Source organism: Neoarius graeffei, chromosome 16, assembly GCF_027579695.1.
Source record: "Neoarius graeffei isolate fNeoGra1 chromosome 16, fNeoGra1.pri, whole genome shotgun sequence".
Taxonomy (NCBI): domain Eukaryota; kingdom Metazoa; phylum Chordata; class Actinopteri; order Siluriformes; family Ariidae; genus Neoarius; species Neoarius graeffei.
In genome coordinates, this window is record NC_083584.1 from 31460821 (window position 1) to 31485399 (window position 24579).

At 40.6% G+C, this 24579-nt stretch overlaps 1 protein-coding gene across 1 annotated transcript in view; it reads left to right on the forward strand.

Annotated features, from left to right (window-relative positions):
- gabbr2 (gamma-aminobutyric acid (GABA) B receptor, 2) overlaps positions 1–24579 on the forward strand; it is a 428647-nt gene that overhangs the window by 327856 nt on the left and 76212 nt on the right. The window contains exon 13 of the mRNA XM_060942775.1: positions 7454–7576. Within this exon, the coding sequence (XP_060798758.1) occupies positions 7454–7576 (123 nt within the window). The remainder of the gene's footprint in view (positions 1–7453; positions 7577–24579) is intronic.

A 24579-nucleotide genomic window follows, 5' to 3' on the forward strand; every position in this document is an offset into this window, starting at 1 on the left:
TGTTTGAGTGTGCATGTGACAAATAAAGGCTGTTTCTTCTTCTATATTATATATGAAATATATAATAAAATATAAATTTCATATTATATACAGTGGTGTTTGAAAGTTTAACCCTTTAGAATTTTCTATATTTCTGCATAAATATGACCTAAAACATCATCAGATTTTCACACAAGTCCTAAAAGTAGATAAAGAGAACCCAGTTAAACAAATGAGACAAAAATATTATACTTGGTCATTTATTTATTGAGGAAAATGATCCAATATTACATATCTGTGAGTGGCAAAAGTATGTGAACCTCTAGGATTAGCAGTTAATTGGAAGGTGAAATTAGAGTCAGGTGTTTTCAATCAATGGGATGACAATCAGGTGTGAGTGAGCACCCTGTTTTATTTAAAGAACAGGGATCTATCAAAGTCTGAGCTTCACAACACGTTTGTGGAAGTGTATCATGGCATGAACAAAGGAGATTTCTGAGGACCTCAGAAAAAGTGTTGTTGATGCTCATCAGGCTGGAAAAGGTTACAAAACCATCTCTAAAGAGTTTGGACTCCACCAATCCACAGTCAGACAGATTGTGTACAAATGGAGGAAATTCAAGACCATTGTTACCCTCCCCAGGAGTGGTCAACCAACAAAGATCACTCCAAGAGCAAGACGTGTAATCGTCGGCGAGGTCACAAAGGACCCCAGGGTAACTTCTAAGCAACTGAAGGCCTCTCTCACATTGGCTAATGTTCATGAGTCCACCATCAGGAGAACACTGAACAACAATGGTGTGCATGGCAGGGTTGCAAGGAGAAAGCCACTGCTCTCCAAAAAGAACATTGCTGCTCATCTGCAGTTTGCTAAAGATTATGTGGACAAGCCAGAAGGCTATTGGAAAAATGTTTTGTGGATGGATGAGACCAAAATAGAACTTTTTGGTTTAAATGAGAAGCGTTATGTTTGGAGAAAGGAAAACACTGTATTCCAGAATAAGAACCTTGTCCCATCTGTGAAACATGGTGGTGGCAGTATCATGGTTTGGGCCTGTTTTGCTGCAGCTGAGCCAGGACAGCTTGCCATCATTGATGGAACAATGAATTCTGAATTATACCAGCGAATGCTAAAGGAAAATGTCAGGACATCTGTCCATGAACTGAATCTCAAGAGAAGGTGGGTCATGCAACAAGACAACGACCCTAAGCACACAAATCGGTCTACCAAAGAATGGTTAAAGAAGAATAAAGTTATTGTTTTGGAATGGCCAAGTCAAAGTCCTGACCTTAATCCAATCGAAATGTTGTGGAAGGACCTGAAGCAAGCAGTTCATGTGAGGAAACCCACCAACATCCCAGAGTTGAAGCTGTTCTGTACAGAGGAACGGGCTAAAATTCCTCCAAGCCGGTGTGCAGGACTGATCAACAGTTACCGGAAACGTTTAGTTGCAGTTATTGCTGCACAAGGGGGTCACACCAGATACTGAAAGCAAAGGTTCACATACTTTTGCCACTCAAAGATATGCAATATTGGGTAATTTTCCTCAATAAATAAATGGCCAAGTATAATATTTTTTCTCATTTGTTTAACCAGGTTTTCTTTATCTACTTTTAGGACTTGTGTGAAAATCTGATGATGTTTTAGCTCATATGTATTTATGCAGAAATATAGAAAATTCTAATGGGTTCACAAACTTTCAAGCACCACTGTATGAAATGGCAGTGGGGGCAATGTACCACTCAGCAGGCCAGGCCATTCATGGTTTCTATATATTTACATAAGAGTTTATTGACAGAAAGAAAGAGTACATGACAAATTTTGAGCATTTATCATTCTAAAAAAATACAGCAGCAGTGATGGTCAAAAGACCACCCCATAAGTAACCCCAGTTCTCCTGCAGGTTGACTGCAAAAGAAGCTAAATCCTTTACAGTTAGCAATTCTAGTTTGTCAGTCCATCAGAGTAAAGACAAATGCCGCGGTCGATGGAGACCAGCATGTCTCCTGTCTTAGCTCTTTAATCCTCAGGGAAATTGGATTCCTCTGATGGTCCAGCATGCAGGACTCAGACGCTACACACTGATAGAGGAGTGAGTGCTCGAGTAATGGCTGCTGTTGGCTCTGGAATTGTGTTTGTCACCTCTTTATAAAGCTGAGACCCACTTTCCAGACATTTACTTTCTAAGACATCTCACACTCAATATTAGCATAGTGATGCAAGCAGCTGCCATAGTCACCAACTGCATTAAGGCAAATTCTGGGAGCATGCTGAGTACACCACTGCATTATCAAGCCCTGCAGAATTTCATTCCCAAGAGCATTGCAAGTCACACACATTAATACAGACACGTGCACAAAAAGCAGGTGCTGAAGGTGTTGCAACCAAACAAAACTCAGTCTTACGATGATCTAGTTCCACAAACCAGGACAGTCCATGTGCTGGTATTGTGCTGGTGTTCTGCAGAGGTGAGAGAGTATGTTCCACTTTCATAATCACACATAAAAATACAACAGCTCTTGAACTCTGTGATGAATCAGCCACAGTCTTCCCATTGTATACAAGTTTTTATTCTCTCCACATTCACTGGATATGAGCAATCGCATGCTCTGATTGGCTACTCTACTACAAGGCTATCAGCTCATATACCGTGAGTATAGAAAAATAAAATGGCGGAGTGTGTTGCTGAAACCAACCGAGGACAAAATAAAAACGCTACTCGAAAACAAAACCACAAAAATTATCAAGTATTTAAAAGAAATAAAAATAGCTAAAAGCATATAGTTGTGTGTCCCCCCCCAGATATCTCCTGTTCCATATTCCAGCCCAATAGAGATCTTGCAGTCACGTGACCGGAAAGTACACAGCCGCCATCTTGTCGGTAAAAAAACACAGCTGAATACTGCTGCACTCGTGTACAGAATGGATCAATTTCAACCGACAGACTACACGGCTCATTTTTCTAATGAATAGATAACTAGATATATGTCTAAAACGATCTACAGATTAGTGACCCTTATCGCTTACCGGACGTAGTTTTCACGACCGTGTCAGTGGATGTTGAACTGCCAGCGGAATACCCAGACGTGTATAATTACCTCATTAACTTTCCCTCGCTGTTCAGTGGTGAAGCACTGCGTGCTTATAAATCTCTGGACAGTTATCTTTACAGAAACTCAGGATTTGTCAGCCCCCCTCAGATGTGGCATCTTGTAAACAAGAAAATAACAATCCTCATTGGATGGGTAAGTCACTTAAGTATTGAGTACAGCACTGACCAGCCGATTATAGAATAAGGTAATTCCAGCTGTAATTCCAAATCGTCCGTCTTGTTTACCGTGGATCTGGCGTTGGAGAGGTAGAGGCTTAGCAGTGGAGATTTGAGTAGCTGTTTTCTGAGCTTAGTCAACAGGCCGGCTCTGCAGCCTCGCTTTTGCTTCCGCTCTCGACGCCGCCTCCTTCGCTTTGCTTCCGATAACAATCCACGGAGACCCCGCTGGTCTCGCTATCTCATCCGGAATGTTGTGCATGCGATGGAAATCGCTACAAACCGTCATTTTCTGCTGGAAACCAATGTCCAGTAAGTCCATACGGTTGTAGTGGATATTGAAGTCCGGTACAGACGAACAACACGCAAAAATACACACAAAAAACATAAACGTGCACAGGTAGGGAGAGCTTGTAGCTGCAGCCATTGTAGTAGAATTGTATATAGTAGGGTTTTCCAGAAGAAAAGGTAGAAGTAGAAGCAGAAGTAGAACCAGAAGTAGAAGGCGGAAATATGGCGTTTGACCGACAAGATGGCGTCTGTCACAATCTGGATCGGCTGTGACGTCACATGCAAGTGCTCCATTGGTGGTGGTAATGCACCTTTAAGTTGGTTTGCCAACCACTAAAAAACTCTAAAGAAGAAGAAAACCCCAAAAAATAGAAAAGCAACAAAATAAGGAATAAAAGTATTTGATGGTAAGAACGTATCTTTTTTTATTTTTCAAGGATTATTATTATTATTATTATTATTATTATTATTATAGCATTTTTCACAAATTGTTAATGTCATGTCACTGGTTTGTTTACATTGCCAGCAAATTATTTTGAAATTATTTTGTCAGATGTTTTGTATAAAGTTATTTATCGAATTTGCAAAAAATAAAAATGCTCCTTTTCTCAAAATCCAGTGAATGTGGATAGAATAAAACAGTTATTCCACTCAATCTCGTCGTACATGGCTTATAGACGACTCGGCTACATTTATACACGCCTCGTCGGCTATCAGTTCATGTACAACTCGATTTCGTATAGTAACTGTTAAATATTAAGATATATTAAGATTATGATTTTAAAAACCATGACTCTTACAAATAGACAAATTTACTATTGTACACATTTAGATAGTCTTTGTGAAATAAATCTTAAATCATAAATGAATAAAACAAATTGAGGTGTTCTGTGGAATTTACTTAACCGTTTAAATAGGTCCTTCCCTGCCTACAAAAAGTTTGAGGACCCTGCTCTAAACCAAATCTCAAAAACTATTGGCTTAAAGGTGCATTGGTTAGAATTTTGGCTCAAGTGGTTACAAAAAACATTGAAGTGATTTTAATTTAGTCTTTGAACTCACTTCACATACATGTGCATATACACAAAGCTCTGCCTCCAGTACAAAGGCTGGTGGAGTTAACCTGTGTAAATCAGCTATCCTGTCATTGCTAGTTTATTGTGCCACCATCATGTATCTTCTCCTTTTGGCTGCTCCCGTTCAGGGTCGCCACAGCCGCTCTGCTCCGCATATTTTGATTTGGCATAGGTTTTACAGTGGATGCCCTTCCTGATGCAGCCCTCTCCAATCTATCCAGGCTTGGGACCAGCACTAAGTATGCACTGGCTTGTGCAACCCCAGTGGCTGGGTATTTTGCCTAGTCTTCATGTCTTTGAACTGTGGGGGAAACTGGAGCACTCGGAGGAAACCCACACAGGCACGGGGAGAACATGCAAGCTCCACACAGTAAGGCCCCCATAGGCTATGAGATTTGAACCTGGAACCTTCTTGTTGTGAGGCGACAGTGTTAACCACTGCACCACTTTGTACAAGGAGGGCCAAAGTTGTCTCCACCTGCTGAGGAGACTGAGGTCCTTCGGCGTGTGCAAGACACTGTTGAGGACATTCTACGACACTGTGGTAGCATCTGCTGTCGTCTTCGCCATGGTCCGTTGGGGAAGTGGAAGCTCTGAGAGAGACAGGAAAAGGCTTAACAAGCTGGTGAAAAGGGCCAGCTCTGTCCTGAACTGCCCTCTAAATTCCATTGAGGAGGTGTGTGAGAGGAGGACGTTAGCTAAGCTAATGTCAATCATGGACAACACCTCTTACCCCCTACGCGAGACTGTTGGCGCTCTGAGCAGCTCCTTCAGCAGCAGATTGCTGCACCCACGGTGCAAGAAGGAACACTACCGCAGGTCTTTCATCCCAACTGCTGCCAGACTTTTCAATGACAGCCTGGCGTAATGTAGCACTGTTTTTTCCTCAATGTCACTATCACGTTTTTGTCACTTTATCCGCATCTCATCGCCATCATCTACTTACACTGTGCAACAATATTACTATCTGGTACAATAGCCTTTTCATTTGCAAGTATTTTCTTATTCATATCTCACTCTCATAATTGTTCTATACAATTATGTTCATAGCCTGTGGGTTTTTTTTTTGTCATTTATTGGTTACTTTACACACATATTCCATCCTCGTTAGTTATGTTATGCTGTGTAATAACATTCACTACCTAGTGCAATATTTCTATTCCTATTTCAGTTGCCAGTATTTTATTAGTGCAATATTGCTACTTCAGGTGAAGTACTACTCTTATTTAAGTTCTATTCTTATTTTGTTATGTACATTACATACATGGCCTGTGTAGTTGTTGTTGTTTTTAACTTTTTTATTTATTTTATTTTATTATTATATTTTATACTTTATTGCATTCTATTTCTTTTTTGTTACTGTCTATTCCTGACTCTTTCTATCTGTGAGCTGCTGGAAGATGTAAATTTCCCTGGTGAGGGATAAATAAATCTTATCTTATCTTATCTTATCTTATCTTATCTTATCTTATCTTATCTTATCTTATCTTATCTCACCACTGTGCCGCCGTGTCACCATCGTGTACAAACAACTGAATCACTAACTTACCAAATAACTGAATAGTTCATGATCTGAATAGTTTGCCTCAGGTTCAGGACTTACACAGTTTTCCCCAAGGAAAGGCTGCAGCACATCCTTTGTTAGTCTGGCTCATTATTTAACAGCATGTGTTTGTCTCATTCTACTTGAATAGTTATATTAACTGCAAAAGCAGAAACACTGACTTGCCAACTAACTTATTTCTTTGTTGCTGCTGTCACCCAAACAGTTGGATATGTGTATACCATACACAATGGCATGAACTATACAGGACAGTAATAATGTGGCTAATTCCATCCATCCATTATCCGTAATCGCTTATCCTGTACAGGGTCACAGGCAAGCTGGAGCCTATCCCAGCTGACTATGGGTGAGAGCTGGGGTACACCCTGGACAAGTTGCCAGATCGTCACAGGGCTGACACATAGAGACACACAACCATTCACACCTATGGTCAAGTTAGAGCCACCAATTAGCCTAACCTGCATATCTTTGAATTGTGGGGGAAACCAGAGCACCTGGAGGAAACCCATGCAGACACGGGGAGAACATGCAAACTCCACACAGAAAGGCCCCCATCGGCCACTGGGCTCGAACCCAGAACCTTCTTGCTGTGAGGCAACAGTGCTAACCACTACACCATCATGCCACCCTGGCTAATTCTGCATCCAATATATATAAGATTTTGTCAAACAATTTGATTTTAATACCATATGAAATTTGCCGATCTTCCATCTTTTGACTGTTTACTTGAACCGTTCACCTTGGGCTGACTGAGGATAAAGGAAATCTCTTCCTTTATCCTCACAATTTTCATGACTCTTGCCAGGTAAGCACAGGCCAAGTTAGTTGTGATTGAACTTTTACGTGTGGGTGTTCAAGGACCTCTTGCCCTTGAAATGTGTGCCCACTTACCGTGTCTTTGTATCCTAATGTATTGCAATATTTCCAGTAGCACGAAAGGTTTTAGCGTTCCTTTGTTTGTCCATTTCCAAAGCCATCAAAAGCCTATGGATCAAACCCAATCACAAGCTCTATTCTGAGCCATGCAGTGGGGCACCTGAAAGGAATCGTTGCATTTCTGCAATGTGATCCCTTTAAAGTGCCTCCTCTCCATGACCTTTCCTTTGATTCTGTCCGGGTCAAATGCTGTTAAATGCAAAGAAAAGATCTGACGTTGCTTTCATCGTCCAAAAGTTCAGCGTACTCCCTTTTGAATTGTGGAAGCGTCGACCCCTTTCTTTCATTTCTCACATTCACACCTGCTCATCTCTGTTTTGTTTTCTATTTTCCTCCAGATTATCAAGGACCAGAAGCTGCTGATCATTGTGGGAGGAATGCTGCTAATTGATCTGTGCATTCTTATATGCTGGCAGATTGTGGATCCCCTGAAGAGGACAGTGGAAATGTACAGCTTGGAGGTTGGTTTGTGCGCTTGTAGTGTTCTCACTGATATTCTGTCACTTGTCTCTTGTCTTAATCAGCCAGAAGCATAATTGTGGATCGCTGTAGAAATCAGATCTCAGGTGGCTTGTGTTATTTGTGGTCCAGGAAGCGAGTCATCCAGACCCTCCCTCTCCTGTGGTGCGTTGGCCCGAGCCATCGGAAAAGAAACACTTGGATGGGCCTTTCTCTTACTGCAGTGTCAGGGATGACATGTGGGAAATAGAATTAAGCTGCTTTTAGAATAGAGCTCTGCTTGCTACAAACATGCTAAGCCCTGTCACCCCTGATTAGACACATTTAACTGAGCACAAGTCCAGCATGAGCACTCCATTGTTAGCCATGATCATGGTTAGTGACCATACTGTGTGTTTGTGGGAGACTGGTGTGCAGAGGCATGTTTCTGTAGATCGTACACTAAATCTGGTATGTTTGAACAGTATGTGCAGTGATATTAACGTTACTGAAACATTACGTTGCATATTAATATTAGTGAGGTGTTCATGAAGCAGAGCAGCGTATGAGTATAAAGATGTTTTGTGTCAAGATAACTGGTAGACTCTTAACCATCAAGGCCTGCCCTGCCTTCACAGAGTGACGTGGGGAATTTGTCACAGACTGCAGCAATTGCAAAAAAAAATCAACACAAAATCTGGTAGCACTTTATTTTGGATAATCCCCTCTAGACACTGTAGCTTAGGCAAATTATCTATAAACCAGCTTTTCAACTCATGTTTATCAAACGATGTTTATCAGTTTGTATTTAAACCCCAAATCAGAAAAAGTTGGGACAGTATGGAAAATGCAAATAAAAAAGAAAGCAGTGATTTTCTAAATGTAGTTTGACTTGTGTTTCATTGCAGCCAGTATGAACCCAAGATATTTCATGTTTTGTTGGTCAACTTTATTTCATTTGTTATTATACATCCATTCCTGTGTTTCAGGTCTGCAACACATTCCAAAATGTTGGTACGGGGACAATTAAGGGCTAGTAATAAGGTATTTGGTAATGATGTGATTTGAAAGAGGTGAAGTCAACAGGTGATTGTAACCATGATTTGGTACAAAATCAGTATTCAGGAAAGGCCTTGTCTTTGAAGAGGAAAGACGCACTGAGGATCTCCAGTTTGTCAACAAATGCATGAGAAACTTATTGAAATGTTTTAAAATAATGTTCCTCAAAGAAAGATATGAAGGTTTTTGATATTTCACCCTCTATGGTTCATAATATCATTAAACAATTCAAGGAATCTGGAGGAATTTCAATGTGTAAAGGGCAAAGGCACAAGCCTAAGCTGAACACCCGTGATGTCTGATCCCTCAGACGGTACTGCATCAAGAACCATCATTCATCTATAGCTGATATAACCACATGGGCTCAGGATTACTTTGGCAAACCTTTCTCAAGCACTACAATACACAGTTACATCCACAAATGCCAGTTTAAACAATACTGTGCAAAAAGAAAGCCTCATGTTAACTGTGTTTAGAAGCACTGTCAACTTCTCTGGGCTCAGAGGTATTTGGGATGGACCATCACACAGTGTAAATGTGCATTGTGGTCAGACAAATCAGTATTCCAGGTCTTTTTTTTTTTTGTAAGAAATGGACACCGTGTTCTCTGGACCAAAGACAAAACGGACCATCCAGACTGTTACCAGCAACAAGTCCAAAAGTCGGGGTCTGTCATGGTATGGGGTTGGGTCAGTGCCCTTAGCAAAGGTAACATACTGTGATGGCAGCATTAATGCAGAAAAGTATATTGAGATTTTGAAGCAACATATTCTGCCTTCAGGACGACATCTTTTCCCGGGATATTTCAACAAGATAATGCAAAACCACATTCTGCACACATTACAAAGGCATGACTGAGGAAGAAGAGGGTGCTTGTCCCCTCTGTCCCCAATAGAGAATGTGTGGAGAATTTTGAAATGAAAAACATGACAACAAACCCGTACTATTGCACACCTGAAGATTTGTTTGCAGGAAGAGTGGGACAAAATAACACCTGAAACACTTCATCCCTTGGAGTCTCCAGTCCCTAAACATCTTTTAAGTGTTGTGAGAAGGAATGGCAACATTATAAAGTGGCAAATGCTTTACCGTCCCAACTTTTTTAAATGTGTTGCAAGAATTAACATTGAAATGTGTTTATTTTGAAAAAACAATACAATTCATGAGTTAAAACATCAAATAATGTGCTGCTGTATTGTTTTGAATACAATACTGGTCAAATATTATTTACAAAATCATTGTTTTCAGTTTTAATTTCAATTCCAACATACCATCCCAACTTTTTCTGATTTGGCGTTGTACATTTATGCCCTTTGGCAGACACTCTTATCAAGAACGACTTAGGTTTATCTCATTTTTTACAACTAAAGGCCAATTTATGCTGACAACCCAGTCCTCGCAGACGCCATCTGCGATGCCGTCTGCGTAGCCCCCCCACCTTCGCAGACGCTCTGCGCGCACCTCCCAAAAATTGTGACCACCGCAGAAGCCTCACAGACAGCGTCGCAGACAAGAGGGCTCTGATTGGTCCACTCTACATCCACTGTACACGCACTTCCGCTTCCCTACTTTCCCGGTTTGGTTTGCCATTTTTAAAAACACGAGCGAAGATGGAGCAGCACGCAGAGCGGTTGATTGAGGAAGTGAGGAAGTACGTACATCTATACAACTCCAGTTCTAGTCATTATAAGTAACCGGAGGATAAACACTCCACTAACCACACCCACCAACTACTCCTAGCGATTTCGTGACTTTGCGCCCCCTTGCGTTGTGGTGGTGAATAACATCGTGCACGCCTATTACTCCCCGCTCAACGATAAATTACAACTGTCTGCGAAAAGCTATCTGCGAAAGCCTTGTCGCAAGAGCATGCAGAGGCCTTAAGCAGTTGTGGGTTAAGGGCCTTGCTCAAGGGTCCAGCAGTGGCAGTGCTGGGATCTGTTAACTGTATTTTACATTTTTGATAGGACTAGTGATGAATTGAAACTGGAACATACAAGTAAAGTGAGGAAAAAAAAGGGGCAGGTTGATAACTATAGACTGTGTATAGTGTATAGATTTTTAACTAAACATCAACAGCTATAAACTGTTGACATATTGTTGATGAAGGTCACCTGACAGCTTTTTGACCTTCTATAGATGGTTTGTAGAGTGTGTTACTCAAAATTTTCCTCCAAATTTACTCCATAATACATTTTTTTTTGTATCTATTGAGACGTATCCTGTTGCCACATGTTTTGTGAGGTCCATTCAAACATTAACACATACAGTACATTTTGTGCTCAGAGCGATTTTATTTTCGATTACCAGTATCTTTTAACAAGTATTGCCTGGTTTGGAAGTAAATAGTACTCAATTAGTGATCATGCCTTCGGCATTATCTCCACTAATTAATAACGAACTGCTATTAATGAACAAGTATGTTATCATTGGTTACAAAATAAGAACAGTTTTCAGTAGTGGACTCAAAGTTTTCGTTTGCACTGTATGTGTTTATATTACCAGAGTGTCAGTTTTGGTCTTTGACTTTTCTTCTTCTCTTTCTTTCTCTCTGTGCTTGGTACTGTTGTAACCCTGTCCCATCACTAAAGCACAGAGGCATATGATTCAAGCTCCCCTCAAACAGCCCAGAGCAGGGTGGATGAAGGAGGGCATTGGTTGCATCACTGTACTGTCAGATGTCAGACCGATGGAATCATGACTCTTCCCCTCTCTGAAGGCTAGGAGATTAGCTCAGATTGAGTGGTACTACGAAAAGGCCCATTAAATCCACCATCACTCCAGTGTACTTAGTGCCTTCTCTTCCTCCTTCCCCAACTCTGAAGCTTTGTATTTATGACACACACTATACTGTACATGTACTGTGGAGGACCGAGGACTTTTAAACACAGCAGTCATGTAAGCACTACTTTGTAGACATATTGCATGTATACCTACTGAGTCAGGTTCTTCTTGCAGATAATGTAGATGCATTTGGGTGGCTTGAAAGGGCATTCATACTTCTAGGCTGTTTGATCCAAAAAGAAACTTTGGGGGTGTTGTGGCTCAGGTGGATAAGGGGCCATACCATAAATCTGGGGACCTGGGTTTGATTCTGACCCGAGGTCATTTCCCAATCCCTCCCTGTCTCTCTCCTGCTCATTTCCTGTCTCTGTACTGTCCTATCCAATAAAGGTGGAAAAAGCCCCAAAAAATCTTTAAAAAAAAAAGAAACTTTGGCCATTTTGTCTGACTTCAACAAGTAGTAAAGACCACAGAACATTGTCATGTGGTTAATCAAGAGGCCCAAGCTCTTCCTTGAATGTGGAGTTATGTTATGCTTCTATATTAACCATCTCGAGTGATTCAATCCCAAGCGTATAAGCATTCACACTTGGCATTCTCATGTCTCAATTGTATTTTCATAGACAATTTTATAAGGATTTTGTGATTTTATTGTGTTATATAAATAACGTGACCTAAGCAGTCTGCAGAAGCAGGTAGCAAGTGCCCTTGAGCAAGGCACCTAACCCACAACTGCTCCCCGGATGCTGTAGCATAGCTGCCCATTGCTCTGGGTATGTATGTGTGCTCATTGCTCACTTGTATGTGTGTGTTCACTGCTTCAGATGGGTTAAATGCAGAGAATGAATTTCACTATGCTTGAGTGTGCATGTGACAAATAAAGGCTTCTTCTTCAACATGCTATAGTCATGTTAGATTTACTTCACTTTTGGAGGAATTGTAAGTAAAATTAATAATTATACTTAAAAATGTACTCAAACTTGAGTAAACTTTTAAAACCAGAAGTATACATTAAGGGTATTTAGTAGACACTCTTATCCAGAACAACATACCCAGAGCAGCCTGGGGAGCAGTCGGAGGTTAGGTGCCTTGCTCAAGGGCACATCTGCCATTCCTGCTGGTCTAGGGAATTGAACCAGCAACCTTTTGGTCCCAAAACTGGTTTTCTAACCATTAGGCCATGGCTTCCCCCATGAATTTTTTGTTTAATTACATTAGACCATTTGGTTTCCTACCAGGGCCTACACTTTTTCCCAAATAAAATTGATAATATAATGGACTTTGTCCCAGAATAGACAGCATCCATAATGAATATAAAAATATTTTCGTTTACCAAACTCAGTGCTCATGGAATAGATTGTTTCTATGTGTCTTGACCAAGTTGCATTGTGCCCAGTGCTCCCTTGCTGTTCAGCTGAAAGTTTTTGAGTAGTAATGTCCAAAGCAAAGTTGGGCCTGTCCTGATCTAGATCCAGTTAAAGGATCAGGAATAGACTGGGGAAAACTGGGCCATCTTTGGTGCAGAGAGCTTTTACATTACTGGTAGAGGGCACAGGGAGAAAACACTAGAGAGGTTTTTTTGTTTGTTTGTTTGTTTGTTTTAAATAGATCTACCCTGGTAAGGTAGCTTCATGTACAGATTAGTAAGATGCATCTTACATTTGATCACCATATATCATCTTGAGTGCTGCATAGATCTCTGTGTGGAGATCATTGCCTTTGAGAGAGAGAGAGAGAGAGAGAGAGAGAAAGAGACTGTAGTGTCAACTATGCTGTAATAGAGGACATCTATACATCCAGACATTCTGTGTGTGTGTGTGTGTGTGAGAGAGAGAGAGAGAGAGAGAGAGAGAGAGATTGCATTTGAAGGACAAAGAGCTGATTAGAATTCCACAGGGACCTCGGGTGACAATCACCATGCTCGCTCTTTTTCCAGTGCCGGCGCTGCAGTGCAGAAACACATGGTATTGCAGGGATCTGTTGCCATGGCAATGGCCATGGTTTCTGACACCCATAAACCAGCAGTGCCATTCTTGATCTGCAAACCAAAAAGGGAAAAAGAAAACAGCATGCCTCTTGACACAAAGCAAAACAATAAGCCATTTTGTATATTATTCAAGAGTCATCAAAACTTTTGGGACATTTAGCGTTTCACATTTGAACTATAATTAACTGCAGCAACATCAAAAATGGTGCAAAATGACAGGACTTGTCCCAATTTTTTACAAGTATTTCAAAATTACAGTCTTGGTCTACATTACATAAAATATACATTTGCAGATCCTACTGTGATTGTCCCAAAGATGCAGTCAACATAGTGTGAAAAGAAATGCAGTTAATGTTAGAAACACCAACTGGCAGCAAGCCGAGAAGGTTACTAATCTTGAGTTTAAAACTCCTTTTGCCTACCTGAAAGACACTGCAGATTTTGTTCAGATGTTCATTTGTTCATTTGGAAGTTTTATACAGAAACGAGGCAGAATAAAGGCATAAGATTCCCACCTTGAACAGACTGTGTAAAGGGGGCTATAGAAAAAGTAGAACACACTTGAGTGAGTTATACAACCACACATGTTTCCCATAAGCGCTTAAAGGCTTATATGGAAACCTGACAGCCTAAATGATGTTGACACTACGGGGGTTCAGGAAAACGAAGTAGACACAGAGTGAGGCGTCCATATGTTATGCATCTCCCTTCATCAATTACAACTTTCTCTTTACCTTGACATGTGTATGCTGCTGTCTGTCAAAGTGTGGCGCGCTCACGTCACAGTACACCCAATTTCTCATACGTTTTCTCATACACACACACAGACACACACAGTCCTGCTGCACAAACAATCCACTCTCCTGCTGTAATCTCTCTCCTCAATTCCTCTTCCCCACGTCTTCTCTCCTTTCTTTCTCAGCAGGCAGGCAGGCCATGAGCCACCACTACTTTTGATGTGCTAATGCACTTTCAAAGATGGATATTTAATACAGGGAGTAATTGGTCTGAACATGTAAGATCTCTTTATCAACGGCTGAAGACACCAGTTTGGGGCTAGACTCTGGAGTGAGTGTGGTCAGATTCATAGTGGAGAATACCACTAATTCTAGTTACACAGCAGGAGAGCCATCACACACACAAAAACGCATATGCCAAAGAGATGGTCAAAAAGAGAAGAAATTAAAATGAACCCATCATACGGCCGGCACGGTGGTGTAGTGGTTAGCATTGTCGCTTCACAGCAAGAAGGTCCTGGGTTTGAGCCCAGAGGCTGACAAGGGCCTTTCTGTGTGGAGTTTGCATGTTCTCCTCGTGTCTGTGTGGGTTTCCTCCGGGTGCTCTGGTTTCCCCCACAGTCCAAAGACATGCAGGTTAGGCTAATTGGTGGCTCTAAGGCCAAGTTTACATTAGACCGTATCTGTCTCGTTTTCTTCGCGGATGCACTGTCCGTTTACATTAAACCGCCTGGAAACGCCGGGAAACGGGAATCCGCCAGGGTCCACGTATTCAATCTAGATCGTGTCTGGTCCAGTGCTGTGTAAACATTGAGAATACGCGGATACGCTGTGCTGAGCTCTAGCTGGTGTCGTCATTGGACAACGTCACTGTGACATCCACCTTCCTGATTCGCTGGCGTTGGTCATGTGACGCGACTGCTGAAAAACGGCGCGGACTTCTGCCTTGTATCACCTTTCATTAAAGAGTATAAAAGTATGAAAATACTGCAAATACTGATGCAAATACTGCCCATTGTGTAGTTATGATTGTCTTTAGGCTTGCCATCCTTCCACTTGCAAGTGGTAAGTGATATGCACTGGGATCACACACACAGCGGCTCAGTCCCGAATCGTGGCTCGTGCACTTCACTCGGGCGCTCTGTGAGCTGCGCATGGCCGGAGTGCGCACCCTCCAGAGGGCACTCGCTGTTCAGGGCGGAGTGATTTGGAGCGCAGGATGCCTGCAGAGCCGAGCGTATCCGTGTATTAGTGTTGCTGTGTGCACGCGAATCATGTATTGGTGTTGCTGTATGCACACTAATCGTTTTAAAAACGTTAATCTGATGATCCGCTGATACGGTCTAATGTAAACCCCACCTGAATTGACCGTAGGTGTGAATGTGAGTGTGAATGGTTGTCTTTGTGTACGTGTCAGCCCTGTGATGACCTGGAGACTTGTCCAGGGTGTACCCCGCCTTTCGCCCGTAGTCAGCTGGGATAGGCTCCAGCTTGCCTGCGACCCTGTAGAACAGGATAAAGCGGCTAGAGATGATGGATGGAATCTCACAAGTGTATGTGTGATGAATAAAGTTCTTCTACTTCATACCTCTCAACGGTTGTTCTCTTTGACTTTACACATCGTGAGTCTTTGTCCTCCTCAACACTATTTGATAAAGCAGATCACAGGATAGTCTGGCAAAGTCAAAGAAAACTGGGTTAGGGAATGGCAATTGTGTGTGTGTGTGTGTGTGTGTGTGTGTGTGTGTGTGTGTGTGTGTGTGTGTGTGTGTGTCTCACACTCCAGAGCGAATGCATATTTAGTAGGCACACATAAACTGTTATTTAATGTTGTCAGACTGACTGTCACTTCCAAAATTATTGGTGCTATTTATGAAAAAGAACAGATATTACCATATAAAGTTAACATGCATTGAGTGATATTTTGAGTTTTTCATGCTATATAGATTGAGCACAAAATATTTTCAAACATTACTACTCTTCCAGTACACCATTTTCAAAATGATCAGCAGCATGAAAATTAATATTTGCAATGAATATTATTATTGCCTTATGTTAAACAAGGTTGGAGGTACATACAGATGGCTCTTGGACTCTGCTCTATGCAGAACAGTTTTTATTCTATCCACATTCACTGGATAGGAGTAATCGTGCACTCTGATTGGCTACTCTACTACTAGGCTATCAGGTCATATACCCTGAGTAGAGAAAAACAAAATGGCGGAGAGTGTTGCTGAACCAACCAAGGACGAAATAAAAACTCTACTCAAAAACAACCACAGTCATTATCAAGTATTTAAAAGAAACAGAAATAGCTAAAAGAATATAGTTTTTTCTGCCCCAATATCTCTTGTTCCACACTCCAGCATGCTTGGTGGCGGTAATGCACCTTTAAGTTAGTTTGCCAGCCGCCAAAAAACCCTAAAGAAGAAGAACCCCCCCCCAAAAAAAAATATATATATATACACATATATCTCATCTCATTATCTCTAGCCACTTTATCCTGTTCTACAGGGCCGCAGGCAAGCTGGAGCCTATCCCAGCTGACTTCAGGCGAAAGGCGGGGTACACCCTGGACAAGTCGCCAGGTCATCACAGGGCTGACACATAGACACAGACAACCATTCACACTCACATTCACACCTACGCTCAATTTAGAGTCACCAGTTAACCTAACCTGCATGTCTTTGGACTGTGGGGGAAACCAGAGCACCCGGAGGAAACCCACGCGGACACAGGGAGAACATGCAAACTCCGCACAGAAAGGCCCTCGCCGGCCACGGGGCTCGAACCCGGACCTTCTTGTTGTGAGGCGACAGCAATGAATGATTATTATCACTTTTTTTTTCACCTTTCTAATTTTCTAACAAGGCCAAGCAGTCTTTCCTTTCAGGGACACATAAACATCTACATTTAAGCAGCATCTAACTACAAGCTGTGTCAGTTTTACTGCCTGGCTGGCAGGTCGATCTGATTTTCTGTCCTCTAATAGTCATTGTTTCACTCGTGTATCAAGTACCTACAAAAATAGACAATCTGGTAACCCTTTAGTAAAGAAGTCTGATGGCTATTACATGTTTAAATTGAAGTGTATGCACATATAGGACTGCATGTGTGTATCTGTTTTGAGTCTTTATATTAAATAGCTTTGGTGGTTGTTTAGATCAGGGGTTCTCAATATTTTCTACTTTAAGGCCCACCTATTCATACTTGTAATGAGTCGGGGCCCATTAAAAAGATCCCTAATTATTTTGGCTCATCTATTCAATTAGAATCTAATAATCTATTGTAAAGTGTATTAATGTGATGCAATATCACTCCCTACTGTTTTTAATTGTAGGTATTGTATTTAAAACTGTATGGATGTAGCCTGGCAAGCCAGACTAAATGTGAATATTTAGTCTGGCCTCAATCCGTAGACATTTCTGAAGAGTGGGGGTGGAACAAACCGCTGTCTTTCAGACTGTCTCTGTGCGTATAGGCCAACGCTCTGACCAATCAGCGCAACAGTGACTGTGACATAGTCAGAGTGACAGAAAGCAGTGGGGGAGACCTTGAAATAAATAATTTTTCAAAATGCGTATTAATTAATAAACAGGTTCTAGATATTAAGAAGTTTGGAGATAATGACCACAAGTTTGGAGTCTGTACCACATACTTAACATACACTCTTATTTTTTTCAAGTGTTTTTCAAGGGTTTGCTTAAACTGTTTTTGAGAGTTTTTATTTGGTGGTGTTTGGTGAAATAATTTCCCTGAAATTTAAAATAACGGGAAAATAAGAAACAATCAAAAAGTAATGTTTCAAAGCTGTTTATTAATTCTTTGTACTGCACAAACTAGCCCCATCCTTTTGGCTACGAGCGGAGCCAGCTGGTAGATCAGACTTTTGCCATAGCCGGTTGGCAAAACAGCGAAAACGTCTTTCTTGAAAAGGAATGAGCGGAGAGCCTCTTCCTGCTCATGTTTCAACGAAAACTCCAAGTCTAATTCTTCTAAAACTGATTCCAAAGCGGAGTCAAACGTGCGCTGTTCACTAGCCCGTAGCCATCTTTCCTGTTGTGTTTTCTCAGCGTCGCGCAGCTTTGTCGTCACTCCTGCAAAAGCCCGCCCAAAGAATCCAAACAAAAACCTTGCGTTGTGATTGGCGGGCACAATTTGATGCCCGGGGTGTTTTTGTTTATATGGTGCGAGGCTAGACCCACTCGCTAGGCAAAAATATTTTTGACCGCTAGGCGGGTGGGTCTAGTTTACTAGGCTAGTATGGATGTACAAGAAGCCAATATAAAACCATGCATGTGGGTCATTCTCAGTCAAAAGGGATTAATGATCCGAAAGTGGAGTCTGATCCATTAACACAAGAACTTATTGCCATGTTTGTGTACAGCAAACAAGCAAGTTATTAAAACCAAGAAGTACACTCAAAAGAAGTGGATATAGAAACCACTCAATGGGATAAATCCTTACACACTAACAAAGAAGGATTTTTCCCATGAAAGAAAAATTTACCAGATAAATTTGACATTAGTAGAATAAATTTTGATCCTATTGTAGCCATAACTAAATACAAAAACAATATTTATGCATACTATTAAATAACTTAATGTGAAGATAATTAACAGATAATCAACAGATTTTAAGGTTTTTTTAAAGATTGTTTATTTTTAGTATTTTGTATTTGTAATTATTTGTATCTGTACATGTACGACCCCACCAAATCTGCTGATCAACTTATCGTATTTAAATAAAGTCATTCATTCATTCATTCATTCATTTTGAGTTGGAAAATTATCCATCCATTGAGTTCCCCGACATCTCAAACTACTTGGTGCTGCAGACATCGTTCTACATGGAAACACAGATAAAAACCTGGAAGAGCATGAAGGAGTAAAACTTTTTACATGTGGTTGGGTTAAAGATCTGGGGATCAGGACACTACAAGATAAATCCTATATTGATTTTGCCTGGGTAAGAAGGCATTTCTGGGCTTTATACGCATTTTTGCGATGGTTGTTAATGCTACAAGTTTTAGTATCGGGTGTAAACAAACCACAGCTGTTCAATTCTCAATCCTCCCTGCTCTTCTCTTCCAACAGGCATCACAGATCCATATAATTTACCCACAAACATATTTATTTATTCTGCCCACTGTGCATGCACGGTGTGTCTGTGTGTGTTTGTTTGTGCATGCACACATGTGCGTGCTCTATGTGTACGTGCGCACGCACGTGCACGGGGTGGGGGGGTTAAATGCAAAGGAGGAATGTGACAAAAATAAAGACTTGTTCTTCTTAATTTACTCACAAATGTATTTATTCCACTTGAAAGGTGTACATCAAACTAGCTACCGGATTTGGGACACTACGACATCCTGAACAATTGAGTATTTGGCTTCAAACTTGAAAAAAATTTGCAACCCACTAGATGATGCTCCGTGGCCCAGTGGTTAAGAAACACTGGTTTAAATCAATAGTTATGTCTCTGTTCAGAAAGCAGTCAGAGTCATTTAAGGCTAAAAAGGTGTCCACCTCAGGTCTGAATCCATCAGGAAAAGGAGGAAAGGATAATCAAAGAGCATATTTCTATCAGCTGATGCATTTGACTAGAATCTTTTCAAATTTTCTAGAAAAAAAGAGGTGAGGTATATCCTTTAATTTATACATAAAGAAGAAGAGATTTTCAAAAACTGTTCAAAAACGTTTTTAAAAAATGAATGAGTTTGTTTATGAAGAAATAGAAGCATGCAAAGAGCACTGATTGACATGAAATTTGTACTTATTTAAATTACAAAAATAAGGGATAAGTTATTTTAAAGCATGTAGTTTAAAAGGGCAGTATTCAACAGAGAAAACTAGAGAGGAAACTACTCACCACCGCCACACACGCTCTGAAGTGAAAGTAAATATGCATACACACACAATGGCACTCCAGATTAGTTGTGCAAAAAAAAAAAGTTTACAGCACTTTGAGAAGTGCTTACACTCTGGTCAGAATACAAATACAGGGAGACGAGCGGAGAACTGTCTCCAGTGCCATATCTGAGTTTGATGAGTATTTGGTGATGCCATATGGCCTGGTCAATGCCCCCTCAGTGTTTCAGATGTTAATGATGGCCTCTGAGACATGTTTGGTAGACTCATCAGTGCATTGATGACATTTTGATGTACTCCAGATCACATCAACAACACATAAACCACATCAAGAAAAGTCTTCCAGAAAGCAACCCATTGGTTCATGATGATACCAATCACTGTCTGTTACAGAATGGCCAATGTCACCAAAGATCTCCAGAAAATCCCAGGATTTGTGCAGACACTTTATTGACTTTCAGAAATATAGGCAACAAACTTCTACTATTCCTTATCACTGGGGTCATACAATCAAGGCTGCTGTTGATGTTTCTTATCTTTAGTGTGTATCTTTTAACTGCATGTGTCTACCTTTAATTAGCTTTGACTAGTGGTCCATGAGGTCTAATTATGTACCATAAACTATGTTTAAAGTTCTCCAATCCAATAAAAGATACATATTTAAACGTTATAGCAAAGTACAGGCTTGAGTTTCCCAAAAACATTGCAGTACAAAGATCATTATTAAATGGTAGCGCGAGCAGCACAATGAATGCGCTCTCTCTCCGAGTTAAGATGCTCTTAGTGTTAAGAGGCTTTTGGGAAATCCACCTCAGTTTGGTACCTTTTGGAACAAGAAGGTTCTGGGTTCAAGCCCAGTAACCAGTGGGGGCCTTTCTGTGTGGAGTTTGCATGTTCTCCCTGTGTCTGCGTGGGTTTCCTCCGGTTTCCCCCACAGTCCAAACACATGCGGTTAGGTTAACATGGGGCAGCCATGACCTGAAGGTTGGGCTGAAGTGCCCTTGAGCAAGGCACCTAACCCACAACTGCTCCCTGGGTGCTGTAGCATAGCTGTCCACTGCTCTGGGAATGTGTGTGTGCTCATTGCTCACTTGTGTGTGCATGTGTGTGTTCACTGCTTCAGATGGGTTAAATGCAGAAGAGGAATTTCACTGTGAGAAGAGAAGTCTGTGTTTGAGTATACGTGTGATAAATAAAAGCTTCTTTATTTATTTCTAGCTGCACCCTTTACTTCCCTCCTCAGTAAAAGGTCCCAAGAAAATGCAGTCCGCTCAAGCAGATGGGTTCCTTTACTGGTTCCTTTTCAAAGTTTCTTCTTTATTTCCTCTCAAAGACCTTGTTTCCTTGCCATTGGCACCAATGGAGAGCTCATTAGGATTCAAAATTTTATTGTGTGTACAAATACAATTGGCTTGACTGAATTGGTATTTTATGGGGAGTGGTTTTAACCACACCAGGTGAGCAACATTTAATATGTATAGTAATATAGAATCCACCTTAATTACATTTTACATCAGCCCAAACCCATCATTAAAGTAATATAGCCTTCCAAAAAAACAAGCATGTCTTTTAATTAGTACTATTTTCTGCAAACATCACTAAAGAATTACAAATAAAATAATAATAATAATAATATGATCAACATGCAGTGGGGTGCATATACGCATAGACTTTAAATGGATTCTCATAAACCACCATGTGAACGAGATTGCTTACAGGAACCCAGCGTACGAAATAGCTTTCAATACAAGATCTAGGGATATAAAGGATATTAAGATATTTAATAAAATGCTCCAAGTTAATTTGATCCAAAACCACAGGAAGGCCCATTAAGCTGCTCAGCACCACAATAAAGAAGAAATGTACCCCAAGACAAAAATCAGCCATGCTAAACAGTTGCATGGTGTATATTTAAAGAACCAGATGAATGAGAAGGTATAATTACCTGCAGGCTCTGATGTGTAGGAGTGAACTACAGGCCAATTGGTAGGACATTCCTTTCTATGTAATACTCAGATTTTTTTTAATCAGGACTGTTCCTGTCATAATTAGTTGGACTAGATGATAGACTTTAGTCATTTAGAGGAAATGTATTGCTAAATATATCTGTAAACCGCAGATAAAAATACAGTACATCCAGCTTTTTTTCAGTAATATACCTTAAATGAATGTCTGTTGCCAATGGGAATGACTACCTTTCTCTCTTACATTGTCTTTTTCTTTCTCTCACAAGGTTGTCAACTCATACAGACCAAAAATCCCATTCAATGTCTTCCTACTGTTGCTAGGCAACCACTGATTGGGCACAAGGCCCATGAGATTTACCAATTAAAGCTGTTCCAAATGAAAAGTAGTGTCAAAGGCTCCTGTAGTTAGCTGAGGTTATTGTCCATCCCCGTCCGATGCCCTGACTGATAGCACTCTCTTTCAGAGGAAGAGGAAGGGACACAGCTGGAAGTCACTGATGACTAAAACTCCAAACTGGCTGAAAAACTGGATAGCTCATCATAGCCATTTTATTGCAATGTGATGGATATTGCAATACACGCTGTGAATATTGTTAATTATTCTATCCACATTCACTGGATATGAGCAATCGCACGCTCTGATTGGCTACTCTACTACTTGGCTATCAGCTCATATACCATGAGTAGAGAAAAACAAAATGGCAGAGCGTGTTGTTGAACCAACTGAGGACAAAATAAAAACTCTACTTGAAAACAAAACCCCCAAAAATACAAAAAAGCAATAAAATATGGAATAAAAGTATTGGCTGGTAAGAACATATTTTTTTTTATTTTTCAAGAATTATTATTATAGCTTTTTTCACAAATTGCTACTGTCATTTTGCCGGTTTGTTTACATTCTAAGCAGAAATTATTTTGTCTGACGTTTTGTATAAAGTTTTTATTTATCTAATTTGCAAAAAATATAAATAAAAATGCTGTGTTTCTCAAAATCCAGTGAATGTGGATAGAATAAAACAGTTATTCCACTCAATCTCGTTGTACATGGCTTATAGCCGACTCGGCTCTACCAGTTCATGGATAACTTGATTTTGTGGAATAGCTACTAAATATTTGGTATTTCATGACTTCTGTAAATTACAGTGATCATTGGTGACACAGAAGTCAATATTTGAAGAACTAAAGGAATAGAAAACCTTTCTAAACAATCAATTTTAGACTAAACAAGTGTTGCCAGGCAAAACAAACCTCGCCCGGTAGCACTTATGATGAATATGAAGGAAGATATCACACAAAAAAAGGTACCCTATAGGTACACGGGGCTACTGCTTATAAATAAAACTGTTCTCTGATGCCATGTCCATACAGTAAATACAGCATATATATTTACTCTATTACCCCTTTTCCACCAAATCAGTTCCAGGGCTGGTTCGGGGCCAGTGCTGGTGCTGGTTCACAACTCGTTCAACTTGCGAGCCAGCTGAGAACCAGTTTGCTTTTCCATAGCTCGCGGTGCTAAGGGAAGCCACGTCATTACGTCGCTGTATACGTCAGTTACGTCGTTGTATATGTCATTACGTCACTGTATACGTCAGTTACATCGCTACGTTTGCATAAACCTTGGCGCGAATATCGAAGCAAAAACAACACGGAAGAAGCAGCAGCAGCAACAACAATAATAATAATGGATGACTTCGCGTTTGTACAGCTGCTGCTTCTCGTCGCTTAAAAAAGGCGATCTTTCGCGGTCTTGTTATTGTTGTTGGTCTTAACATTGTATGCAAATGAGGCATCTAGTGATCCAATCAGCATGCTTGTGGGAGGGGTCTTTCCAAGGCAGCAATCCTGCAGTCTGAGGTCAGAGGGGGTTTTTTGCTTTTTTTTAACCTTTTTTGTTATTTTTACCTTTTTGTTCACTGTGACCTTGAACTTGACCGGATGACCATCAAAATGTTGGACGTTCTATTTGAGACCAATGCCCATCTATCCTGAAAGTTTCATGAAGATTGGTCCAGCTGTTTTCCCATAATGTTGCTAACAAAAAAAACAAAGAAACCCGACCAAAAACAATACCTTGCCCCGCTTACTCCATAGCAGGCAAGGTAAAAATAAGCTTAATTTTACAGCTACCATCACCAAAAACATAGAACAAGATGGGGAAACAAATATTTTTAGATATTTATATATATATATATATATATATATATATATATATATATATATATATATATATATATATCCTCCTGGGAACCAAGAAAAAAATGTCTCTCTCAATTTCTCTTTTGTTGTGATTTCCTTACTAGGAATTTCCCAGCAACCCTCCTAGCCACATGATATATCATTGGAAAGCCCAGGGTGTGCTCTTTACAACACATCAGGATTCAAGTGAAGAGCTTGAAAGAGTAAGAGGGTGTGCACGTAAAACAAATGTCAACTACAGAGGACACAAGTCTATGGGTTGGTTCTCAGGAGGATTATATATCCATTATCTGTAGTTCTGCAGAGTCGCAGGCAAGCTGGAGCCTATCCCAGCTGACTATGGGCAAAAGGCGGGGTACACCCTGGACAAGTCCCCAGGTCATCGCAGGCCTGACACAGAGACAAACAACCATTCACACTCAC